At 36.0% G+C, this 22,221-nt stretch overlaps 3 protein-coding genes and 1 pseudogene across 5 annotated transcripts; all 4 read right to left on the reverse strand.

Annotated features, from left to right (window-relative positions):
• Positions 1 to 869: 869 nt before the first annotated feature.
• On the reverse strand, positions 870 to 7,432 carry LOC116113224 (alpha-glucan phosphorylase, H isozyme). The gene is made up of 16 exons (XM_031399375.1): positions 7,172 to 7,432; positions 6,856 to 7,088; positions 5,983 to 6,162; positions 5,491 to 5,667; positions 5,322 to 5,407; positions 5,011 to 5,200; positions 4,539 to 4,631; positions 4,150 to 4,334; positions 3,908 to 4,025; positions 3,701 to 3,829; positions 3,020 to 3,238; positions 2,708 to 2,911; positions 2,049 to 2,207; positions 1,524 to 1,787; positions 1,245 to 1,435; positions 870 to 1,167 (listed from the first exon to the last, which is right to left on the reverse strand). The coding sequence occupies exons 2-16, from the start codon at positions 7,072 to 7,074 to the stop codon at positions 1,041 to 1,043; spliced, it is 2,541 nt and encodes an 846-aa protein (XP_031255235.1). The 5' UTR covers positions 7,075 to 7,088; positions 7,172 to 7,432; the 3' UTR covers positions 870 to 1,040.
• Positions 7,433 to 8,880: 1,448 nt separating this feature from the next.
• Positions 8,881 to 12,424, reverse strand: LOC116113211 (annotated as a pseudogene).
• Positions 12,425 to 13,642: 1,218 nt separating this feature from the next.
• LOC116113217 (probable anion transporter 4, chloroplastic) lies at positions 13,643 to 18,575 on the reverse strand. Of its 3 annotated transcripts, none has more exons than XM_031399369.1 (9): positions 18,085 to 18,574; positions 17,245 to 17,471; positions 16,741 to 17,107; positions 16,311 to 16,355; positions 16,059 to 16,205; positions 15,007 to 15,144; positions 14,878 to 14,911; positions 14,246 to 14,425; positions 13,643 to 13,755 (listed from the first exon to the last, which is right to left on the reverse strand). In XM_031399369.1, the coding sequence occupies exons 1-8, from the start codon at positions 18,196 to 18,198 to the stop codon at positions 14,250 to 14,252; spliced, it is 1,248 nt and encodes a 415-aa protein (XP_031255229.1). In that variant the 5' UTR covers positions 18,199 to 18,574; the 3' UTR covers positions 13,643 to 13,755; positions 14,246 to 14,249. The 3 variants fall into 3 exon arrangements, 2 of the variants coding, with proteins under 2 accessions (XP_031255229.1, XP_031255228.1); XM_031399368.1 differs by having other exon boundaries at positions 13,643 to 13,759; XR_004125383.1 differs by lacking the exon at positions 13,643 to 13,755 and adding an exon at positions 13,892 to 13,964 and having other exon boundaries at positions 14,152 to 14,425; positions 18,085 to 18,575.
• A 1,258-nt stretch (positions 18,576 to 19,833) lies between these two features.
• Positions 19,834 to 20,841, reverse strand: LOC116113220 (acyl-coenzyme A thioesterase 13-like). Its single transcript, XM_031399372.1, has 3 exons — positions 20,610 to 20,841; positions 20,371 to 20,511; positions 19,834 to 20,103 (listed from the first exon to the last, which is right to left on the reverse strand). The coding sequence occupies exons 1-3, from the start codon at positions 20,799 to 20,801 to the stop codon at positions 19,960 to 19,962; spliced, it is 477 nt and encodes a 158-aa protein (XP_031255232.1). The 5' UTR covers positions 20,802 to 20,841; the 3' UTR covers positions 19,834 to 19,959.
• Positions 20,842 to 22,221: the final 1,380 nt, after the last annotated feature.

Consider the following 22,221-nt stretch of genomic DNA (forward strand, 5'->3'; position numbering starts at 1 on the left):
TTCGATCGGGATCCGGCAGCTTCCAGGTCCGTTTCAGGGCTTAGGAAGTTTTTTGTAATATTTCAAAATTATAATGGTTAATTTGTTATTTTATAGGGGTGTTTTGGAGATATGTCAAAAGGTTAGGGATTAATTGGTAATTTTTAGGGGTATTTTTGAAATAAATAAAAATGTTAGGGACTACTTTGAACTTTTTAGGGGAATTTTTGTAATATATTAAAATTTGAGGGATTAATAGTAATTTTTAAAAAATAAAATTGTCACTGACGTCATCGGTCCAATCGGTTTACCCGTAACCCAGACAGCAAAACGGGTTGCCCTCTAGTCTGGGTTTTAAAACAATGAATTGGTAAGTAGGTTCCCAAAGATATTGTTCGTTCTATTTTGTCCTAAAAATGTGTCTCTAGATGGTGAGAATGTCTTTGTACTATATAAACAACCAAGACCCTCATCTCCTAACTAATGTGAAACTTTGACACCAACATAGCCCCAGGTGATGAGGGGCTTGGGAGTGGCCTAAGCTTTCCTCTAGAGTCAACTGTGGATAAGGGGCTTGGGAGTGGCCTAAGCTCTCCTCTAGAGTCAATTGTGTATGCCAAATCCAGATACATAGTAAGTGAGTTCCCGAAGGTATTATCCACTTTTGTCCTAAAAAAAACGCCTCTGAGTGGTGAAGGTCTCCTTGTGTTATATAAATGGTTTAGATGCTATATGCAAATCATACGTAGATTTCATTATGGATCCTATGTACCTCTGGTTGATGCAAATCGCTTATTAACAAAAGTTATAATACTTCTACGCTGGTTTCCAACAAAATGACTTCATAATACAAGAGATACATTATTTTCATTCATTCAATAATAAATAATTGTCTGACAGAACAAATATTTGTAGTAAACAAACAAGGAATGCGACAAAGAAGCAGAGGTACTGCCTTATTTATGCCTACTACAGAGGGATTTGTGTGGATCCCTTGTGTTGATAATACTTAAAATAAACAATTATACAAACAAATATTTAACTGTTGGGCTATCATCAAATTATGGTACCCGGCATTCCTCGATGTTCCAGATTTCCTTAGCATATTGACTGATTGTGCGATCGCTGGAGAACTTGCCGCTTCCGGCAGTGCTTAATATGGAACTCTTAAGCCACTTCTTCCTATCCCTGTAGGTGAGATTAGCATATCATATTTTAAAGGTTTAAGATCAATTGAATAGATATTATGAAGTTAAAAGTCTTACTTGTAAGCTTTGTCAACTCTTTCCTGAGCATCCATGTAGCTTGGGAAGTCGTAGCCGACCAGAAAATAATCGCCACGACCATAACCTGAGTTCCCTTCCAGGGAATCAAGGAGTGGGTTGTAGTCATAACTTCCGAATGCTCCACTTCTTATAAATTTCTTTGCCTCCTCAAATCGAGGATCTGGTTTGAACTGAGTGATCAGAAAACACCAAAGTCAGAAAAGGAAATGTGATTACTTCACTGCACTCAGGAAAAAATAAAAAAAAATAATTTCATACCAATCCGTCTTCTCTTTCCTTGCGCAGTCCGGGGACTTGATCAGCAGTGGCACCAAAGAGAAAGAAATTCTCATCTCCAATTTCCTCCCTGATTTCCACATTAGCCCCATCCAATGTTCCGATTATGAGGCAACCGTTGAGGGAAAATTTCATATTGCTTGTGCCACTGGCCTCCATACCAGCAGTGCTGATATGCTGTGATAACTCACTTCCTGGAATAAGCACCTCGGCCACAGATACATTGTAGTTTGGAACAAATACTACCTGAAATATTTTTCCAGTAAATGGTGAGGAAGGGAAGGAGAGACACAGAGAGAGATTCAACAGAATCAACATACTTCTTTTTAGTATCATTCACAACATACTGGAAAGAACTTTTATATTGTAGTTTAGGTTTCAACTTGCTAAATTTAATATAAAGATCCAATTCTCCAACAGAAAAGTTTTTTGCTATCAAATTGTGGAAATTCATATCTTCATTATAGAAGTATATATGTAAGATGCAGTTAGTTTCTAATTAATTACCTTCAAATAACTATTGACCTCAGGATCACTATTGACGACATCACCAACATCATTCACCAACTTCACTATTCTTTTAGCATTTGTATATGTTGCAAATGCTTTCCCTCCAATCATAATGGTGCGTGGAGTAGTATTCTTCCGCTCTTCAGGACTCATTTCCTGTCATAGTTCAGTTCCAAATAAGCTACTCAAGACTGTATGTCAATTACGCTACATCAGCTCAAGCAGTTTCACATTTAAAGTGAAACTACAGTATTATAGATGCATATTATGAAATAAACTGGTGTACGTGTACTGTGGATGATGGTGTGCATATCATAGATCAAGACTTATGCATTAAACTTATTGGTAATGTTAGAACATTTGAGTTCAAATCCTTAATACTTTAAATTGGCAAAGTAAAAACACATATTTTTAGAGTGAACAATCCATAAAGATGATGGGAACAGCACTTGGTTTCAGAATAATATAGTCGCAGCATACAGGATAGAACCAAACGAATTGTCATATGGACAGGTTGATTATGCAGATGCAGTATTAGGTAAATGATCCAACATAAATTGAGAACATAATTTAAGTGGTTTATGTGGAAGTATTTTCAATGAATATTTACCATTAAGAAAAGATAATTAAGTTCAAGTTGCAAGAACCAAAGGTACCTTTAACTTCTTGTATCTATAGATTGCACCCAAAATATTCAATAGCTGCCTCTTGTATTCATGGATGCGCTTGACTTGTATGTCAAATAAGCTATTTGGATCAATGCTCACACCTGTTACTCGCTGTATGTACTGTGCCAAACGCTTCTTATTAGCCATCTTAGCAGATGCCCATTCAGCTTGGAGGTCTGCATTGTCAGCAAACTATTGGAGAAAGTATCAGTCAAGTATACTACATTACTGCAGATTAAAGGACTCAATCACATAGGAATGTGTATAAAATTTGTTTGAGAACGTTTTTCTGATACATACTTGTCGAAGACCTACAAGTAGGTCAAGGTTGGTAATCCACTGGTCAGTTTTTAACCATTTTGTGATTATGTTACTGAGCTCGGGATTGCAAAACCGGAGCCATCGACGAGGAGTAATGCCATTAGTCTTATTTTGGAGCTTGTTTGGCCATATAGAGACATAGTCTGCAAACAATTCAGCCTTTAAAATGTCACTGTGTAGTTGGGCAACACCATTAACCTATCAGAGAACAAATATGTTAGATACTAAAGACTTGGAATGAAACCAATCAATAGTTGATATCCGGAGACACTCAGAGAAAAATTAAAACAAACACAGAAGGGTTAAGATATTTAAGGGAAAAACAAAGAAAGATAGGAAAGGAAGGAACATATATATTCAAGAAAAACTACTTAACTTCCTAGACCTAACAATAAGAAGATCATCATGGAAACTTTCAATTAAAAGAGTCTAAACCAGCAACAATGTTCATTTTCTAACAATCAAATGATCTAATTCAGTTTGGGAAATCCCTAAAATCAATTTCCTAGGACAAGATGGTTTGCATTTATTTAAAACGGCTATCCAAGTTTGTAGCAAGACTTTTAGGAAAACAGAATGATTTTTGGGAGATTTGAAGACATGGTAAAAGGAACTATACAAGGTATTCATAGTTAAAGTTCCACAGAATGGGCCCCTTACCTTGTGTGCAGCCACTACACATAAATTTGCCATCCTAACAACTGGCTTTTGGGGATTATCATCCAATATGCGCATACTGGAAATCTTGCTCTCCAGGTCACTCCGTGTGGCACGTACCATATCGATGAACTGCAAATTATGTAATCTTAAAATTACAATGAAATACTGCATCTGCAGGCGAGGAAACTATAAATGATGTATGAGTACCCTCTTGTCAATCTCTTGAATGATTTCCATGTGGCGAGGAAGAAGCTTCCACATAATAGTCTGTGACCACTTCTCAAGTGCTTCAGGAAGTACTGTGTGATTGGTATAAGCAACAGTCCTGGTTCAATGAATATTTTTAACTTCATTAGATTCCAAAACTAATATGCAATAGTAGAAGTCGAAAAGCAACAGGAAAGAAATATGCTCAGAATTAAAAAACGTTTGGCAAACAAATAAGGCACCTTGTTGTCACATCCCATGCTTCATCCCATCCAAGTCCTTCCTCATCCATTAATAATCTCATCAACTCTGGAACTGCAAGTGTAGGATGAGTATCATTCAGTTGTACAGCAACCTTGTTGGGAAATTCAGACCATTGCCATGAGCCCTTGCCACTTTTCCTCTGCTTAAATCTAAGAATAATGTCCTGTATTAAGCCCAAGATTAGAACCAACAAATAAATGGTAGCATGACTAACTAAGAACATCACATGTCATGTCTCTCTGTAACTTTGACATCATCTTATGGATGATGATGGTTCAGAAACTACAGCTTGCATAGAACTAAATAAGCTGAGGCCTACAGCATGAAGAAGAAAGAAAGGGATAAAACTAAAACTGAATTTAACAACCTGAAGCGATGCACTGCAGAGAAAGAATTGTTGTTTTAGCCGCAAAATCTTCCCACTTTCAGTGGCGTCTCCGGGATATAGAACAGCGCAAATCTGCAAATTGACCAATCATGAAGGTAAGCTTCATCAACCATGTAAAAGTGCAGACTTGGACATACTACATGGAATTATAAAAGAAGCTCAAAAGAATATAGCTCTTTCCTCTTTTAGCTAGACAACAGAATATAGGTCATTTAGTAGAATACCAGTGACAGAAATAGCTGAACATTATTGAGACAATCATATATAAGCTTTGTGAAAAAAAAAAAAAAAAAACATTTTTACTCTAAAAACCAAGTTTGAAGCTAAAGGGAAGGTGACAGCCTCCTATAGTATTTAATTGAGTTTTATTAAGCTAGCAGCATGAGTTAATTCCATATAAAGGGAAAAATCTAGCCGGGCCCATTCTGTCGAAGGATTCTTGACAACCAACCTGTTGAGCTTGTGAATGAAGCTGCGCAGCAGATTCATATTGTCCATCATTGAACTGAAACAAATCAAAATCCTGAGCACTAGCTTTTGCTTCCCAGAGACGAAGACTGTTAGTATTCTTAGTTTTGTATCCTGGAATTGGCACATCATAGGCTAGCGCTTGGACAACTTCCCCCCCAACCCATTTTCGCCTGTAAATACGTTCAAAATGGGCATCAGTTAACCATTTATATGTCTTAGAATAACCAACTTGAATGCGAAATGGAAAATGAACTATGTTTTCATTTATACATAATTTTTTTTAGTACTTACGATCCATTTGGATTAACCTCAACCTGCCCAAAGAATCTAACTGGGAATACCAAATCATGTCTGACAACTTCCCAAGGACTAAACTTCTGCATCGTTCCCATTAAAACAATCCATTAGTAAATTTCCAAGGTAAAAGAATTATATAACAGAACCTCCAGGTAAATTTAACCTCAAGCCAATCCTCAGCAACTTCTTCTTGACCCTCCTTCGTGATCTTCTGCTTGAACAGCCCATACTTGTACCTCAAACCATAACCCCAAGCAGGCAAATTTAACGTTGCCATGGAGTCCAAAAAGCAGGAAGCTAGCCTTCCCAGACCACCATTTCCAAGTGCGGCATCTTTCTCCTACAAATTTCATGTCAAATGACCGTCAGCATTTTGCATGTGATTACTGAAGCCAGATTCGCGTTAAGGTCTATTTGTAAACAAATGATGCAAACTTGTTATGTTAACCAATGGCATAATTGGATTTATATTGCAGCCCTCTTGATTGATTAAAGGATGTCTACACATCCGCAATGTAGGAGGATAATTCCTACCTTAGTCAAAAAGAAGTTTGATTTAAGGATTCCATGGAGGTAAAAACAAAAAACACCAACAGAAAGTTGGCTCAACAATTATGCCGAATGCCCGACCTAAAGAACAGGAAAATCAGGTTACCTGCTCAGTTATTTCCTCAAGTTCATGCCCCAACTTATTTAAAGCATCAGCATATGCATTTTGAACGTTTAGATTCCCAATTGCATTGGTCAAAGTCCGTCCTTGAAGATACTCCATAGATAAGTAGTATGTCTGCTTTGGATCAACTTTGTGATAATGAAGGTAAGTCTCGTCCCAATGCTATCAACCAAAAGATAAACAAAACATGATTTAACCCAGTAATTATTATTTAAAAGCACTAGTGATCAAGCAAATAGCACATTAAATTACACCCGAAGACATTCTTTCTTGAGCATTATTTTTCTTATCACACTTTGGTGAAACAGCTCCATTACACAACATTCAAATGCTGTATCTCGTTCATACATTGTAGATAGCAAAGAAAGTATTATATAGACCATTCCTTCATGGCACATGTAACCAACATATTAAAGCTATCATGGTTCAGTCCATTGCAGATGGTGCTATAATGCTATTCAGAATACAGAAACAAGTGTCAGTTTGATACGAGTTTCCATTTTTGAAATTCAAATTCAAATTCAAAAAAACTTTTGCTACCAGAAGCTGCAAACCTCGTTTTGATTGTTTTCAATTTTTTTCAGTGTTTAACTCAATTAAAAAAAAAAAAAAAAAAAAAAGAACCAAACGCCTTTTCAATCTTAGAAAACACAAAATCGAGTTTGAGTTTCCATAATTCAAATTCGTTTTCGAAAAATAAATTCGAAAAAAGATACCAGACAAGACCTATCATACTAAAAACTTCAACTCCAAACTACACAAATTTTATAAATAAAAAGCCTTAAATATATATATGATAATAAAATTGAACAACATAAAAACATCACAAAACACAACAACTAACAAACATTTTACTTGAACAAGACGATCGCGGACACTCTCCGCTGTGGCAAAGAAAGCTTGCTCCGGCTCAAACTTGAAAGGCGAAAAATGCGGACTATAATGCACGTGGTAATTAATATTGGACGCAATTTCCGCCGGTTCATTAGACAACGGTTGCGCAACCATCGGCACTTTGGCTGATTTGGCCGATGCATTTGTACCGTTGCGGTTAGTAGCAGTTGCTGTCGCCATTATGCATAAAAAATCTTCAAGAAAACAAAAATTTTAAAAAAAAATGCAATTCAATTAATATTCAATGGAAATGAGAGATAAGATAGCTCAAACTCACCGGTGTGATTGAGAAGCAAGTAAAAGAAGGATTCAAAAGCAGAAAGATTGTGAGGACTTAATTAAATATCCGACATGGAGGGCCCTGCAAGTGTGAGAGGAGATATTTATGAGAATATGCTTTAAAGAGGAAACGAACAAATGAGATGATGTGAATGCGATGGCGACTGTAAACAGTAAAGGAAGTGAAAGAGAAGAAGAAGAGAGAAAATATCAGAGATTGAATTATGTCAAATTGCATGAGAGTGAGTGAAGGAACAGTGAGAGGGCGTTTTTTGAGGGACTGGGATGATATTTTAAAAGGGCGGAGTGGATGGAGGGGACACGTGGATGCGTTGAAGGCGTTGAAGGCAAAAGTGCGCACAACTAGAGAGAGGTAGAGTGAGACTCGGTGTACTCAATTGACGGATCTGGAGCGGTCACGGGTTTCAGGGGGAGTTTTGGACGGCTAAACCAGTGGAACCATCACATGTCTCCACGTCATCAGCTTCCTCTTGTGAATATTTTTTCTTTTTTTTTTGAGTAATGTTATCGTTATCGACGGTGTGCACAGAATTTGTACATCGAATGACATGGCACAATCTTGACCATTGATTAATATTAACTGATAATAAATCAATAGTCAGGATTTTGTCACGTCATTCGGTGCACAAATTCGGTGTAAACTTTTCTGTAACTCTATCATTTTCCTTTTTCATTTTCTAATATACTGTATATTATTGTCGAGGAATGTCACGTCCATAATTCAAATTTATAACCTTCTCTCATAATTTTAGAGTTGTTCTTCATTAATCAGCTCGTAAAATGAATCCCGTATGTTTGTATAGTCTCGTTTATTTATTTGTAAAACAAACTATCACATCAAAAATTATGGGAGAAAATTTTAAACTTGTATTATTGATAATTATTTTGTGACACTCATAAATTTGTTTTATTGTTCTTTTTGCTTTTCTTTTTGTTTTTTTGTATATAATTTTTCCACTTAATAACTTCCAAGATCTTATTATAATAACCCTGTATTTAATGAAGCATAAATGAGGTATAAATTGAAGGAGACTTGCTTTTAAAGCATGTGGACCATGGTTATTGTTTATAAGGATTAATAAAGGGTGTTTAGTATTTTCTCTATACAGAGTAGTTTAGTATCTTCCTCTTTTTCATAAACATATTTTAATATATCTTTCCATTCTATTGTCCAGGTTGCTCTAGAAACAAATTAATAATTATAATTAATTAAGTTCTATTGAGTTTGACTATTTTGATTATCAAATATTGAATAATAAAAAATAATTTACTTAGCGTATTTAGTTGAAATTCATTTAATGAATTTCGATTTCAATACATCATATTTAATGTTTAGCAGTTATTTACAAACTTCACGTAAGGTTAATAATTTTTATTTTCTCTTATGAAAACCCTTTTCACGCATTTGAACTTAGCTTTCTCTTTTTGAATTTATTCATATAATTGGTTTTTCTTTTATTTGTCATTGCACAAAGGCAAGTTTGTTTAAGACGGTAATGGTTTGACCTTGACCCTAAGCTAACTTTCTAGATGAATTTTACCTAAACTCACTTTATTACTTATCACAATTAGATAAAAAAGATGCGAGATAAATAATTGGGAAGTACAATCAAGATCAAAACGATGAACGCATAGAAGAGGTAATTTACTTGATTTTATGTTAAAAAAATTTGAAAGCCACTTGTTTTATGCAGAAATAAATTTATAGCTATCGTCATCCTCAATTCCAAATTGCCTACTTCTTGGCATCTCTAATGGATACTGGAAGAGCGGTGAGAAGTGAAGGCAGAAGAGAAGAAAGATAGGGATATTTCTGAATTCTTTTCGAATTCCCCATAATACCTCGCACATTTCTTCATGGTAGGTCTTGATGGTCTCGAAGGTAACAGGCATTCATGAGCTAGTTTAAGGATCTTCTCCATGCCATAGTGGATGCTGCAGTTCTTCTCAGTCTTGATCCATGACGAGGAGGGCGTCTCCTTGTTTTAAGTTCTGGATTGCCTGCAGCATACATTAGGTTCTTATATCAGTTTGACAATTTGTGGAGCACGCTAACTGAGTTGTTCAAGGATTCTTATATGACTCAGAAGATTCAATACAGACAATGAATGCAATAAAAGTCTCAATTGAGGGATATTCATAGCAGCACTTACCCATCTTATGGTTACTCTCTCCTTCAGCGAGTTGTTTGGTTCAATGGGGTATCTGCCTGTCATCATCTCTACAAGCAATACACCAAAGGAGTAGACATCACATTTTTTCAGTTAGTTGATATGTCCTGAGGTATTCAGTGCCAGGTAGCCTATTTTCCTTTAATTTGAGTAAAATGTGAGTTGCAGCAGGATCTTCTTCAGCCATTCTTGCAAGCCCAAAGTCTGCCACTTTGCCCCGAAGTTTATCTGTGAGGAGGATGTTTGATGCTTTTATGTCTCTATGAATTCTGGAGGATCTGTTGATTAAAAAAGCAAAATGTCAGCCCCTTTAAGTTTTACTTTCCCAATCTGGAGTCTCAAAGAGTTATGACAAAAACAGCCTCAGATACTCCTATGGCCTAGAGACTGGAGAAACGTTATTAATGAAAAAACTTAAAAGTGGATCAGAAATCCACTCCTACAGAAGTAACCCATCTAAAAGGGGCTAAAGCTTTAGCTTTAATGGTAGTATCATGAGCCTGTGTGCAGAAAGAAACCCAAAAAGAGACACTATGGATGGACAAGTCCTAAAAACCAGAATTTCTTACTACTCTAACCAATTAAGATGGATAAAGAAAAAGAGGTGTCCCAAGTCTTTTGAAGCAGAGGCCCAAAGAGTGCCAAGAACTTGATCTTGTCCCATAGAATTTCAGTTTCATCTTCCCCACTGTCTTCAAAGATCCTCTATTTCTTTCACCCCAGATAACCCACAAAAGAGCGAGAATCACACAATTACCAAGATTCTGGCCTTTTTTCCTTTACCAAAGAAGTAAGTTCTCCATAAGTAAATCATAACAAGATCTAGGAGTAACCCAATGAAGATTGGTTTCACTACAAAGTTTTGTCCATAATCGTGAAGCCATTGGGCAGTGAAGGAACAAATGGTCAGAGGATTCTGCATTATTTTAGCACATAACACACCAATGAGGGAAGCGAATTCTTATCTTTTCTTGACTCATAAATGGAAACATTGTCAAGCAGCCTCATAAGCTCAGTGAATTCTTCAATCTCTCTTTCCTTCAGATTTCCTTTTGAATTTAAGTTCCAGCTTTCATAAAGGAAAGAAGAGGCATACACACTGACTCTTTTATTATGGGTCAATCTATAAAGAAGAGCACAGCGTTGATTCAAGCTAAAATACCCAAACCATTTATCGTCCCAAAAACAAGTGTCTTTGCCATTTCCCACCTCAAAAGTGATGAAAGGTTGGAAAGTAGTAAGCTCCTTAGAAATGGCTTTTCCAAGGATTTCATGAGAGTCATATTTTAATTCTTTGGAGTCTTTTCCATGAGGCCATATTTGCTTTTGATAATCTTATACCAAAGGAATTTTGTCTCTTGAGCAAACCTCCACAGCCATTAAGCAAGAAGTGCCCTATTTTTTTTTTTTTTTTTACAAATTCCCAACTCCTAGCCCTCCCGTTTCTTTTGGTTGAGAAGCTATGTCCCACCTAACAAGATGACTACTACCACCTTGTTAGGTGGGACAGACAACTACAACCCAATAATTGAATCAAGGCTTTTGGGATCCCAGTTGTTGAGAAGATTGAGAAAAGATCAGGAGGATGGAAAAGTTCGTTTCTTTTGAGAGAAGGAAGACTTCGGTGCAATCAGTGTTGGCAGCCTTGATCTTTTGGGATCCCAAAAACCTTGATTCAACTCTTAATTTAGGGTTTAGGGTGTAGGGATGCCTAACAAGGTGTCTAATGTTAAATTCTTGGGTCAATCTGGCCCTGGTTCTATGGAGATGATGTACCTACCTGAGTATGTGTGAAGATAGGTAAGAGCATGAGCTACATCAATTGCAATGTCCAGACGTTCCGCTGTTTCAAGTCCATTTCCCCTTTTACCTGCAACAAGAACGGCTGTTCTTATTAGAATTTGTTTACCCCGACACTAAGCTATGGAATCAAGAACGTGCTCTATCTGTAATTGAAAATTTGCATGGTCAAAGTCACATCTATCCTGTATGTATCAATTATTTCTACATTGCTTGGTTCTGCTGATTAATTTCCACTTTCAAAGTCCGTTAAATACTTTTCTGGACTTACCATCTAAATGTTCCCGAAGATTTCCATTACCCACATATTCAACCAGAATAATCTTCTCGTCTGCTTGATCTAGATATCCAAATAACTTTACCAGATTCAAATGCTCAATCTTTGATAAGGTCAGTATTTCATTCTTGAACTCCAGTAACATGTATTTGTCATACTTATTCTGCCAGAAGTATCAAAGTCATCAAGCAATGTCAAACGTTTAGTAGGGACATAATCATAGATTTAGAATATAACTTCCATTCTTCCACAGGCATAATTGTGTACCTTTTTAGCACGCTTTACAGCAACAATAAATCCATCCTTAAGCTTTCCTTTGTACACTGTTCCAAACCTGCCTTCTCCAATTTTATTCGCTGCAGAGAACTTTTCAGTTGCCTTGTAAATCTCTTCAAATGAGAAGTTGACTGTGGCAACCTGTTCACTAATGGAACCAGAAGAAACATATGAATCCGAGGACTTGAATCTTGTTGAATTCTTTGTGTAACTTTCTGTTGACTGATCTGTTGAATCTGCACAGCGTAAAGAAAACAATCACTAAACTATAAACTAAACCTTTCCAACAGTAGCAAATCTATAGATTGACTTACATGATAGTCGTTTAACTTGAATGTTACTTTTGCTGGCATCATCAGTTACAGCACCATTTGAAGTGGCCTTTGTTTTCCTGGGGAGAAAGACTCTGAAAACTCCAGTCACTTTCTTGGCTGCAGCTATGATATAGCTGACGGCAGAGGGAGTCTTACGATGAGATTTTCTGGCCAATTGGCGGTCCGACTTCAGTTTTGCTTGGCTCGAGTAGAGAACTTGGGGAGTTGACGGTTTCTTCATCAGCAGAGCTTGTGGCCGTTGTGCAGAGAAGTAGGCTGATCATAATATGTTTTGGTCAAAGTTTTAAGGAATCTGGTAATGGTTGCCATCATGTATTCACTGATTGTATTTAATGTGAAGAAGACCGATTCAAGCATGTATAGGCATAATTTTTTAATGCGAAAGGAAAGACAATTGGCGGAAATTTTTTTGTATACATATGATCAAGTCAAATAGTCTTGTAGTTACATGGAACATATCATTGGTCAGAGGTTTGAATTAGGCGGTTCAATTATCAAGTTGGACGAGGTACGCCATCTACGGGCCGGCCAGCACATTCATAGTAACGGACCATAATTAGTAAAATTCCATCCCCCCTGTAAAGAAAGGGATGGCAGCAAAGTTTTGGTTCACGAAATGTTTTATTATTGGAAAGAAGGATTAAGATTACCGAATATATTTAGAAAAATTTATTTAAATGGTTAGAATAAATTAATAAATATATTAAATTAATATGTTTAATTAAAAGGAATAGACTTGCAGATATATTATTTAAATTATCGAATTATCTTCTAATTAAATATTATTATTATATTATTATTTAGACTATTATATAAACCCCCTATATTTAAAACTTAGCAAAAAAAACCCTCCAGTCTGATCAAAAATGGCCTCCGTGCACCAATAGGGCCATTTCTGACCAAAGATCTGGCCAAGTTAACACACGACAGCCATTTTCGATTGGGCGATAGGTGGGTGAGAGTGATGGCTTGACGCTTGAATAGACTATAATTTGTTTTGAATTCAAGAGTAATTTTATCTAAAAAATTAATTAATTAAGATAAAATTGTAAAAGCCAAATTCATGTAAATTAATTTAAAAACAAAGACATTATTATCCTAAAATTTTATTAATAAAAGATAAAATTATAATAAAAATAAGATTACCTTAATAATCTTAAAATAACTAAAAAAATTGAGATAATCAAATTATTTCATATATAATCAACAGTACATACTATTAGTATTAAAAAATTACCGAAATTTTATATTACTTGAAAACCAAACATGATACCGTAATAACCTTACTTATCCTCCAGCCAAATGCACCCCCCAAAGACCTGTAAAATTGACTGCTTTGAGATAAGGACACAAAATGGCAGAAGGACAATCCAACATCAATTGAACGGTCACAAATGAACGTACCCAGTATCATACCTTGCCATATCTTACAGATTCAGTACAATCACCGTATTGCCCCTAAAAGCCAAAGCCTCAATGCATGAGGGATGTGAAATCATATGCTATAGATTTCTTTTATTTTTTGAAAAGATGACCAAAAAAAAAAAAGATATTTACATCGGAAGTTGATTGCTCAACATTCTGTACAATTTTTTTTTTTTTCCCAATCCTACTCCGATTGCAGCATCTGAGTCATTACAATTGTCTGGAGTTTGGCAGGACGTCTTAAACTCGTTCATGAAACTGACGAGCAAAAAGTCACCTGTCTTAGGGAAATAAAAAAGGGCATCAGATTGCTTGACTGGGTTTTACAAAACAATAACAATTTGAAGACCGGCTAAACGCCAAGGCCCTGCTGGCAGTGCCTTTGTAGCTAAGCGATACAATTCATTCTTCCCAAGTAAGGAAGTGATCAGAGGTTCATCCCGATGAGATCGGGGTGTTTGGGCTTTGAGAGACTACCCATATCATGTTAGAATAATGCTATGTGCACTAACCAAAATCATACTAACTTAAGTACTAACTGACGTGACAGACCTCTCTTATTGTCACGTCAGTTCCCCTCAAAAACTAAAAAAAAAAAAGAAATTTCAAAATTTCAATTATTAGTATTTGGATTAATATAATTTGGTTAGTGCACATAGCATTACCCTATCATGTTAGCCCAACATAACTGTTTGACCAGTAAAAGCAAAACATAGCCAAAAGAAGGAAAGAAAATGATTGAAATCATCACAACAGAGGATACTTACCAGTTTAATCAAAATTTACTCTCTCGGCAGTAGAAAAGATGATGTAGAAAAGGGCAGAGAGGAAATATAAGAGCGACGTAAGCAACAAAAATCCTCGGAATGAACCCACTAGTTCAACAAAAAACCCAGCTCCAACCGTTCCTAAAATTGCTGCAAAGGTTCCGGCTGTATTTGATATTCCTAAAACCAGGAAAAAGAAAATTGTTATCATATCAAAGTTAAATTTGAAGATCAAAGATAGAGCAGTTTCACATATTTCATTAGTAGGTGAAGAAAACACTTATCTGCAGGCTTTCACACCTAATTATTTATTTATCAAATTGTTATATAATACCTTTATGGCCAACTTCTAATGGTGTAATGGAGCTTACATAACAAGGGATAACTTAGTTTCATCAACCATAATAACCAAGCAGTGCACATCACTTGTGTGCAGCTTGGAAGAGTCACCATTTATGGTGTAACTAGTAGAAACCAGTGACAGAACTAAATTTAAAACACGAGACCTAGTTAAATGACTTCAATGTAACCGTTTCACCAGTGACACTAAGTCCTTACAGTTAAGGTGATCAGGTTTAATATGAATGAATGAGATCAAACATATATGTAACATTGTAGACATTTCATATTACCATGTAAAACACCAGAGTACTGGGGTGCAATTTCCTGGTAACAGAAAGAAAAGGGAAATAAGTTAAAGAGGAAATTGAAGATGTATTTCTAGCTTATTATTGAATGTTTTTAGCTTTTAGCACTCAAACCTGAAGATTCACAAGAAAACCAGAGTGACTGAAAGATTTCAGCCCAATAGCTAAAGTAAGCCAAGAAGATGCAATAACTGGACTTCTCGCTGCAGTTACACCAATTAGGGCAATCCCAGGACCAAAAAAGCCAATTGACTGCAGATAAGACAAAGATTGGATGCTTACCACATAATTCAAAAGAGCAGTGCAAAATACAACGTTAAGGAAATACAAGACGACTCAAAATATAAAAAAAAACAAAAAGAATAGATAATATAGTCTCAATCACTCATGTTCCAGGCCAAAATCATTTCTCTCATAACACTTTGTGTAAGTGTCTGATATACTCATGACACATCAAAAGAACGTATCATGTAAGCACAAGTTCTTCTATGTACTAGATTAATAGTAAAAATTCATATTAAACTCTTAATAAGTAAGAAGATAAAAATTTTATACTTCTTGTAAGCTCATAGAAAAGAGGATTTCTATATATTTCATCCTAGTTTCTACCCTTCCAATTTAATTTTAGAGGCAAACTTATACAGACAAGTGGCAATTACCTTTAAAAGTCTAACAAAGGCAAAAGACTCCAAAGCCCAAACAGTGGCACAATTAAATCTTGGATCAGAGTTCTAGCACCATAGCCCAATCATATGTAATACTAATACTTAGAAGTCAAGGATTCAGTCCAGGAGTTTTAAGTGTTATGTTACAAGTTCCTTGTTTTACAGGAAAGAAAAAGGTCTCAAAGTCACCTGTAACTGGTTTTTTTTTTTCTATTTCTTTAATGGGAAATAAAAGTTTGTATTATAGTAAGAGTATAGATACAATAGTGGATGAGGTGTCCGCTAAAGCAAAAAACAGAAACAACCCTTGAGGGGATAAGAGTTATACAGACATGTTATGCTAAAAGTTAGTCAAAGGGGTCTTAAAGGTTCCTATTTCCAAGTTTATGATTATAGCCTCATAAGAGAACAGTAAGTAAATCACATGCCAGGTTCCCAAAAGTCAAGTAAAGTAGACCCTATACTCATGCAGATATATGCTGATGAAATTAAGCACCTTACCTGCATGATCTTGCGAGTCAAAGTCACACTTGTGCCATTATGTATCAGTGTGTCTGACCATAAACCACCGATGTATCCCACGAATGCCATAACACTCCATGGAATGGCACTAAACCATGCTGCTTGTCTCAGGTCAACATGATACACCTGTAATGGAATATCATGTATTCATAACTTCTAAAATGAATATGTTCCAGCGGGCATGCCTCAATCACCTTAGAAAACCATGATTAATTAAGTATTAGGACTTACTGAGTTGAAGTAGATTGGCATCCAGGAAAGAATAACGAAAAAGCCCTGCACAAATATTTTTTTCCAAAAGATTAGTTCACATAAATGTCTTCACAAATTGAAGAGCATAATGCATATAAACACAAATTAGGAGGCCTCCCACTGTTATATCACTACTTTTTTCTGTTACATAAGGCAGTTTCAACTTCACAACAGAGAAGGCAAGAAATCATTAAAGCTATTTTCAGGGCGTGGAGGGCAAATTTAGTTAAGTAGGGAAGTGCAATACTAAGTGAAGGTGATGCTTTAAGACTTAGGAGACTTGAAACAATGCCTAGGGAAAAAAATATTATCAAATCCGACAGTATATTACTCATACAAAAAAAATTATTAAAAAATTATTATTACAACATAATCCTAAGGAACATTAGGAAAGATGTGCTCGCATTACCCAGCTATGCATGGCATTGGCAATGATAAGGGACCATGTTGGCATTTTAGATAGCAACCGCCTGAAAGGGGGAATCACTTTCTTTTTCTTAGGTTTATCCTCCATCAGGAAGGGCTTCTGCTTCTTGTTCAGTATGTACTCCAATTCATATTTCGATATCTGGGGATGTCGATCAGGAGTACTTGATGTTGCAGACAACCAAACCAAAACCCAAAGAAATCCAGATAATCCAAAAATTACAAATGGCCCAAAAATACCAGCTTTTGACATGAGAATTGGAGAAAGAATGAGTCCTATTGCATTTCCAAATGTAAATCCACCCATTGCAATTCCAACAGCCCTGGATCGCTCTGTTTGCGGAAACCATCTAAAGAAATAGTTCACAAATTTTTCAAGATTTTTGCTTTGCAAACACCTTTTTTTCAACAGAATTTCTTGAGGCACATAATGTATATCATCACTTTGTGTTGATCATGAAACAAAAAATGAATATACCATTATTACCTTGCCACCATGTTGTTCATGGAAGGAAGAGCAACACCTTCTGCAATCCCAAGCATAGCTCGCACAGCCAACAGAGCCCATAAAGAGGTGTCTGCAGCCCAAGGAGTAAGAAAAGTAGCTAACGACCATAATGCCACACCCCATGCCATGACAACCTTACCACCATAATAATCCACCAAAGTCCCTCCGGCTATTGGTGAAACCAGGTATCCCCAGAGGAAAGATGACTGCCAAAAATGCATATAATCAGTCAGAGGCAATTAAATTAGCACAATTGTCATAGTAGAAGCACATGGTCATTACCCTAAGTTATTTAAAACGATCAAGCCTAGTTTGGACCATAGCAACATCATTCCACAATTGCTAATCAAATAAGCAGATAGAAGAAAACCCATTTTCATATTCTAGTAAAGTATTCAGAACATTTAAGAAGTCAGGGTGAATTAAGAAAATTGCTATGTTGCTGGAGCACAATCCGAGTAACACTAGCAACAGGTTTGCTAACCTACCATGAATATTTTGATAAAGCGTAACAACATATTAATAACATTAAACATAGATTAGGAACCAAATACGACTATATCCAACATAATTTTATAATACTATAAAAGTACATAATAACATAATAACATGTAATATACATAATACATATAGAAATATTATCAGTTTGACATTGTAACTGTTCATGTACTAGCCACCCATGAACTTCTCTTCAATCTCAAACTATTAAAATAAAAAAATAAAAAAAGCAAAACAACATAAATAAATTTTGTGGATAATTGAATTTATATCAATTACAATTATTATATAAGATAAAAACTAACAAGTAACAAAAACCACCTGAACAATACCGGAAAACGATCGGCTCCAGCCCTGAGCAAGCGACAACGGTATAATGGCGACCGACATGACAACTCGATCGGCATTACAGAGCGCCAGAGCCAAAGCAAGCATCGCGACCACTTTGACTCTCTCCGAAGATATAAACTCAGCAAAACTCGGCGCCTGAATTCATTCTCCTCCGGCACCAAACCGAACTGCCTGTCGTTCGATGAAACTCTCGTTCTCACACGAGAGCTGACAATCAAAGGATCCTCAACCGAGTTGTCATTTCTCAGCTGAACTGTAGAAGAAACGTTTCTGAAGCGTTTCCGATGCAGCGATTCACCAAGGAAATGAAACGAGAATTGGAGGTTAAGTAAGCTAGTTCTGACGATTTTAGGGTCTTGTGGAGATTGAAAGAACGGCTGTGAATTGGTGAATTTAGAGAGTGAAGAAGAGTTCATGATGTTGAGAAACTTGTTGAGAACCTGTACAGGGCACCCTCACCAAGATTATACAGAGTTTGATTTTGTTAAAAGACTAAAAAGGCCCGACCCTTTTTCGTAGAACTGGAGGGTTGAAATGTCATTTCCAGAGAATATTATATTCCAAATTACGGTCCTGTCGTATGGTTCATTTGTCAGTGTTCCGTCCTTGCGTCCCGTTTGCCAATTTCACAAACACGTGTGTACATTGATACGTCGTCGTTTCTATTGTGACAACTACAAGTGGAATTAATTTCAGTTTTTCAAACTGAATCCTTGAAGGATAAGCCATCCGTCCTCAAAATTCAAACAAAATCTTTTCATATTCCACTGATTCAGAACAACCCAATGATTTAAAATTTGTTATTGTCATTAAAAATAACTCTGGTCAATTCTCTGGAAAACAGACGTCTATCGACACTATCCCCCGTTCACACTAACCATATGAGATAGTGCATAGGTGGGTCTTATTTCCTTTTCAATCGTGGGATTATCTTAAATCAAATAACATGCAATATACAACACTCAGCTCCCAATCTTTGAAACAAATTTAAACAGGTGAAAGATAAGCTTGCATTGCAATAAATTTGGAAGAAAAATAATAGTGGGCTAACTGCTAAGGAATTTAGCATTAGAAAAATAATACAGTTATCGAAAGGAGCACACCAAATTCATGCGTCGAATGATGTGACGCAATTCTGATCATCGATTAATTATAAATTAATATTAATCGACGGTCAAGATTGCGTTACGTCATTCGGCACATGAATTCGGTGCGCTCCTTTCGGTAACTGTAACATTACTCTTAGCATAATAACAGCAAAATAAATGGCTGTTGTTTCTGAACTTGGTATTTAGAGGAAAATTGCAATGGATTTGAAGGCTACGGTTGCCTAAAGACACCATGCTTCTTTTACCTGCAAATCCATCCCACTGTACCGCAAATAAAACCAATACACCAAGCTACAAATCAAAGAGCAAATACTCTCTTGTAATTTTTCAAAAGGTTTCTTTCCTCGCTTGTGAGAGAGAGTGTTATCGCACTTGTTTCTCATTACAAATTTTCCATCAACTCTGTAACAATGATGAATGCCCAGCATTCACAAAGGTAACAGAAGCTGGAGTCTTTATAATCTCATTACAAGCTTGCCTTTGGACAAATAACTTACAGGGTCTAGTCAGGGAACCCAGGGGGACCTTGGCAAACACTCTGGAGCAATTTCTAATTTCCAAATTTAACTCTCAGAAATTCTGAATTCTTTCATATGGTAAAGCAATCAAATTTCAAGAAAAATCTTCCTTCTATCATAGATTCATAGTTACAAGGACAATACCAGTACTCTCATTTACAACAAACACCAGAGTCTTGCCTTGATAGATACTAATGGTTTGCATTCATACAATTAAATCACATCTTGCTAGGACGCCTACCAAACAATGAATGTCGTCCTTCAGCTATTGGCTCCCCCGTTGCTTTGTTTTTCACAAGAACGATCGTTCCAGAATAACCTCCTCTTTGCCCTAATACCCTTGCAGTAATCTCTAACTCCTCCTGTAATAGGCAAACCATGAATCAATATCATTCCAAAAAAGAATACCATGTTTCCGTTTCTAGACCCAAATGCACTAAGACAGGACCCTGCAACTAAGTGCATACAAAGAAAACGAAGCAAATTCAATCAATGTAATCAATCTAAAGAACACTGGATACAATCGCTGGTAGCAGAGCTAATAAATCAAAATTCAGCTTGAGAACAACAAACATGACACCAATTAAATTTACGAAAAATACTATATAAGCGAGATGAAGCTCCCTTACATTCACTTTAGCAGTAGAAAGAAACGAGATTGACATGTCAACCGAAACATTCATGGGAAGACCATCCACCTGGACCACAGCTCCACCAAGTTCATCAACAAGGTTCGCAATCGCACCATTAGCCAAACTGCCATTCTTATCCTGCCACAATTATATCTGAAATTAAACATTTCTACAATTAATTATATGAAATTACCAAAAAAATTTTTTTTTTTAGGGTTTTAGTTAAGGTAGCTTACGGTGAAGCGAGGAGGGATCTTGAAAGTACAGGAGACGAACCCGGGCTCGACTCGGTCGACTTGGATGCCTCTCAAAGTAAAACGTTCGTAGAAGCTACAATCGAGTCCGACTCGGTGCGGGTGGATGGTGAGTCGTGACACGCTTTCCGATTCTTCTTTGCTCACTTCCAAATACTCTCTGGCCTTCTCCATTTTTGACCTTCCTTACTCCGTCGCACCAATCTGATGAATCAATCTTCGTTATAATTTTTCAAGGGAGGAATCATACAGTGTTTTGTTATGACGGAAGTAACAAATGTTTTAAACAATCAAGACCGTTGATCTGCGTTCTAACTTAAACATGGGTCCGCTTACTTATGATAGAACTGTCGGCCATGCCCCACCCTTTGGTTTGTAGGTAGGTCCCATAAATATTACACCAAACGACAATGTGTCACACAGTAATTGGCGTCCTGTATCAATAAAAGTATAATGTCAATCTTGTCGATATATGGCCGAACGACATCTTTTCATCCGGAGTTTGCCCTACCAACAATTTAAAACGACAATCACTCACCGATTGTTGATATGGGCCAGACAGTTTCCCACCCACCATTTAAATCTGTTAGCGAAAATGGTTAATTAACGTTAATAATGTTGATGTTGAGATTTATACCAATCAAAAGTACATAATTAACAATGTTGAAATCATATACTATGTGTGTATGATCTTAATAGATCAGTGATAGGACGATAAAAGTACAAGAATTAATTTATAACACAAAAAACAAAAATAGAGACTTTTCAAAATGGTTCGATTGCTCGTAATGCAATGGTTAAATTCACTGTTATGTTATTAAATTTATTGAAACAGTAATTCTATTTACAAAGAGTTTGTAATTGGCTTTCTACCACTTATTGTCTCTCAAAACAAATTACAACTGGGTTTACGTAGTGCTAATTACCAACTCAAATCTGATAAAACATAGAGTTGCATGATCTTTCACCTTGATTATGAGATCCATATCGCAAGATATCTACGTGTCAAATGAATATTTTATTCGCTCTGGATTTTCTGCATAACAAATAATCACTATAAAAACGAAAATATCCTTTACTCACTATTTAAATCTAGATCCCATATCTCATTCGAAATGAACCACACTTTTAACCATTTCAACGAAAAAAATATCTGTCGAGTAAGCTTAATTTCACATGTAGTGATAATATATTTCGAAGTTAAAAGAATGAAATATTGATTTTATTTTATAGGAAAATAATTTAAGTAGGAAATAATAATAAAGAATCTTAAAGGAGGCTCATAATTCAAAAACAAGGCCTCGTGTTTCAAAGTAAACTTTCTAGGAATGGGTTATTTAAAGGCAAATGTTGTGTCCTTAGTGGAGTTGACTTGAACTTTTTTGGACACACCCAAGGAGCAAATTGTATCCGGTGCATCTTTGGCCTCCTCCATTAACATTCACATTTCCTAAGTGTACCCAATACCGATACGATGCGTGCACTCTATTTCCTTTTATTTTACTATTTGATTTTGTAAAAAATAATAGAATTGTTTAGAAAAATTAGTAATCTTTTTATATACAATATAATCTTCCATGAATTTCTAAAATAT

This window comes from Pistacia vera, unplaced genomic scaffold (assembly GCF_008641045.1).
Source record: "Pistacia vera cultivar Batoury unplaced genomic scaffold, PisVer_v2 Contig675, whole genome shotgun sequence".
NCBI lineage: Eukaryota > Viridiplantae > Streptophyta > Magnoliopsida > Sapindales > Anacardiaceae > Pistacia > Pistacia vera.

Excerpts from the sequence above, each read along its gene's own strand:
- LOC116113220 (XM_031399372.1), bottom strand. The coding sequence starts at position 20,801 with ATGGAGAAGGCCAGAGAGTATTTGGAAGTGAGCAAAGAAGAATCGGAA. Across the intron at positions 20,512-20,609 it reads AGATCCCTCCTCGCTTCACC|GATAAGAATGGCAGTTTGGC; the intron begins GTAAGCTACCTT and ends TAATTGTGGCAG. Across the intron at positions 20,104-20,370 it reads TTTCTACTGCTAAAGTGAAT|GAGGAGTTAGAGATTACTGC; the intron begins GTAAGGGAGCTT and ends TGCCTATTACAG.
- LOC116113224 (XM_031399375.1), bottom strand. The coding sequence starts at position 7,074 with ATGGCGACAGCAACTGCTACTAACCGCAACGGTACAAATGCATCGGCC. Across the intron at positions 4,632-5,010 it reads TTCATTCACAAGCTCAACAG|ATTTGCGCTGTTCTATATCC; the intron begins GTTGGTTGTCAA and ends GTCAATTTGCAG. Across the intron at positions 2,208-2,707 it reads ATAGATACAAGAAGTTAAAG|GAAATGAGTCCTGAAGAGCG; the intron begins GTACCTTTGGTT and ends GAACTATGACAG.
- LOC116113217 (XM_031399369.1), bottom strand. The coding sequence starts at position 18,198 with ATGCTTGCTTTGGCTCTGGCGCTCTGTAATGCCGATCGAGTTGTCATG. Across the intron at positions 17,472-18,084 it reads CGTTTTCCGGTATTGTTCAG|TCATCTTTCCTCTGGGGATA; the intron begins GTGGTTTTTGTT and ends CATTTTTGGCAG. Across the intron at positions 16,206-16,310 it reads TGCCAATCTACTTCAACTCA|GTGTATCATGTTGACCTGAG; the intron begins GTAAGTCCTAAT and ends ATTCCATTACAG.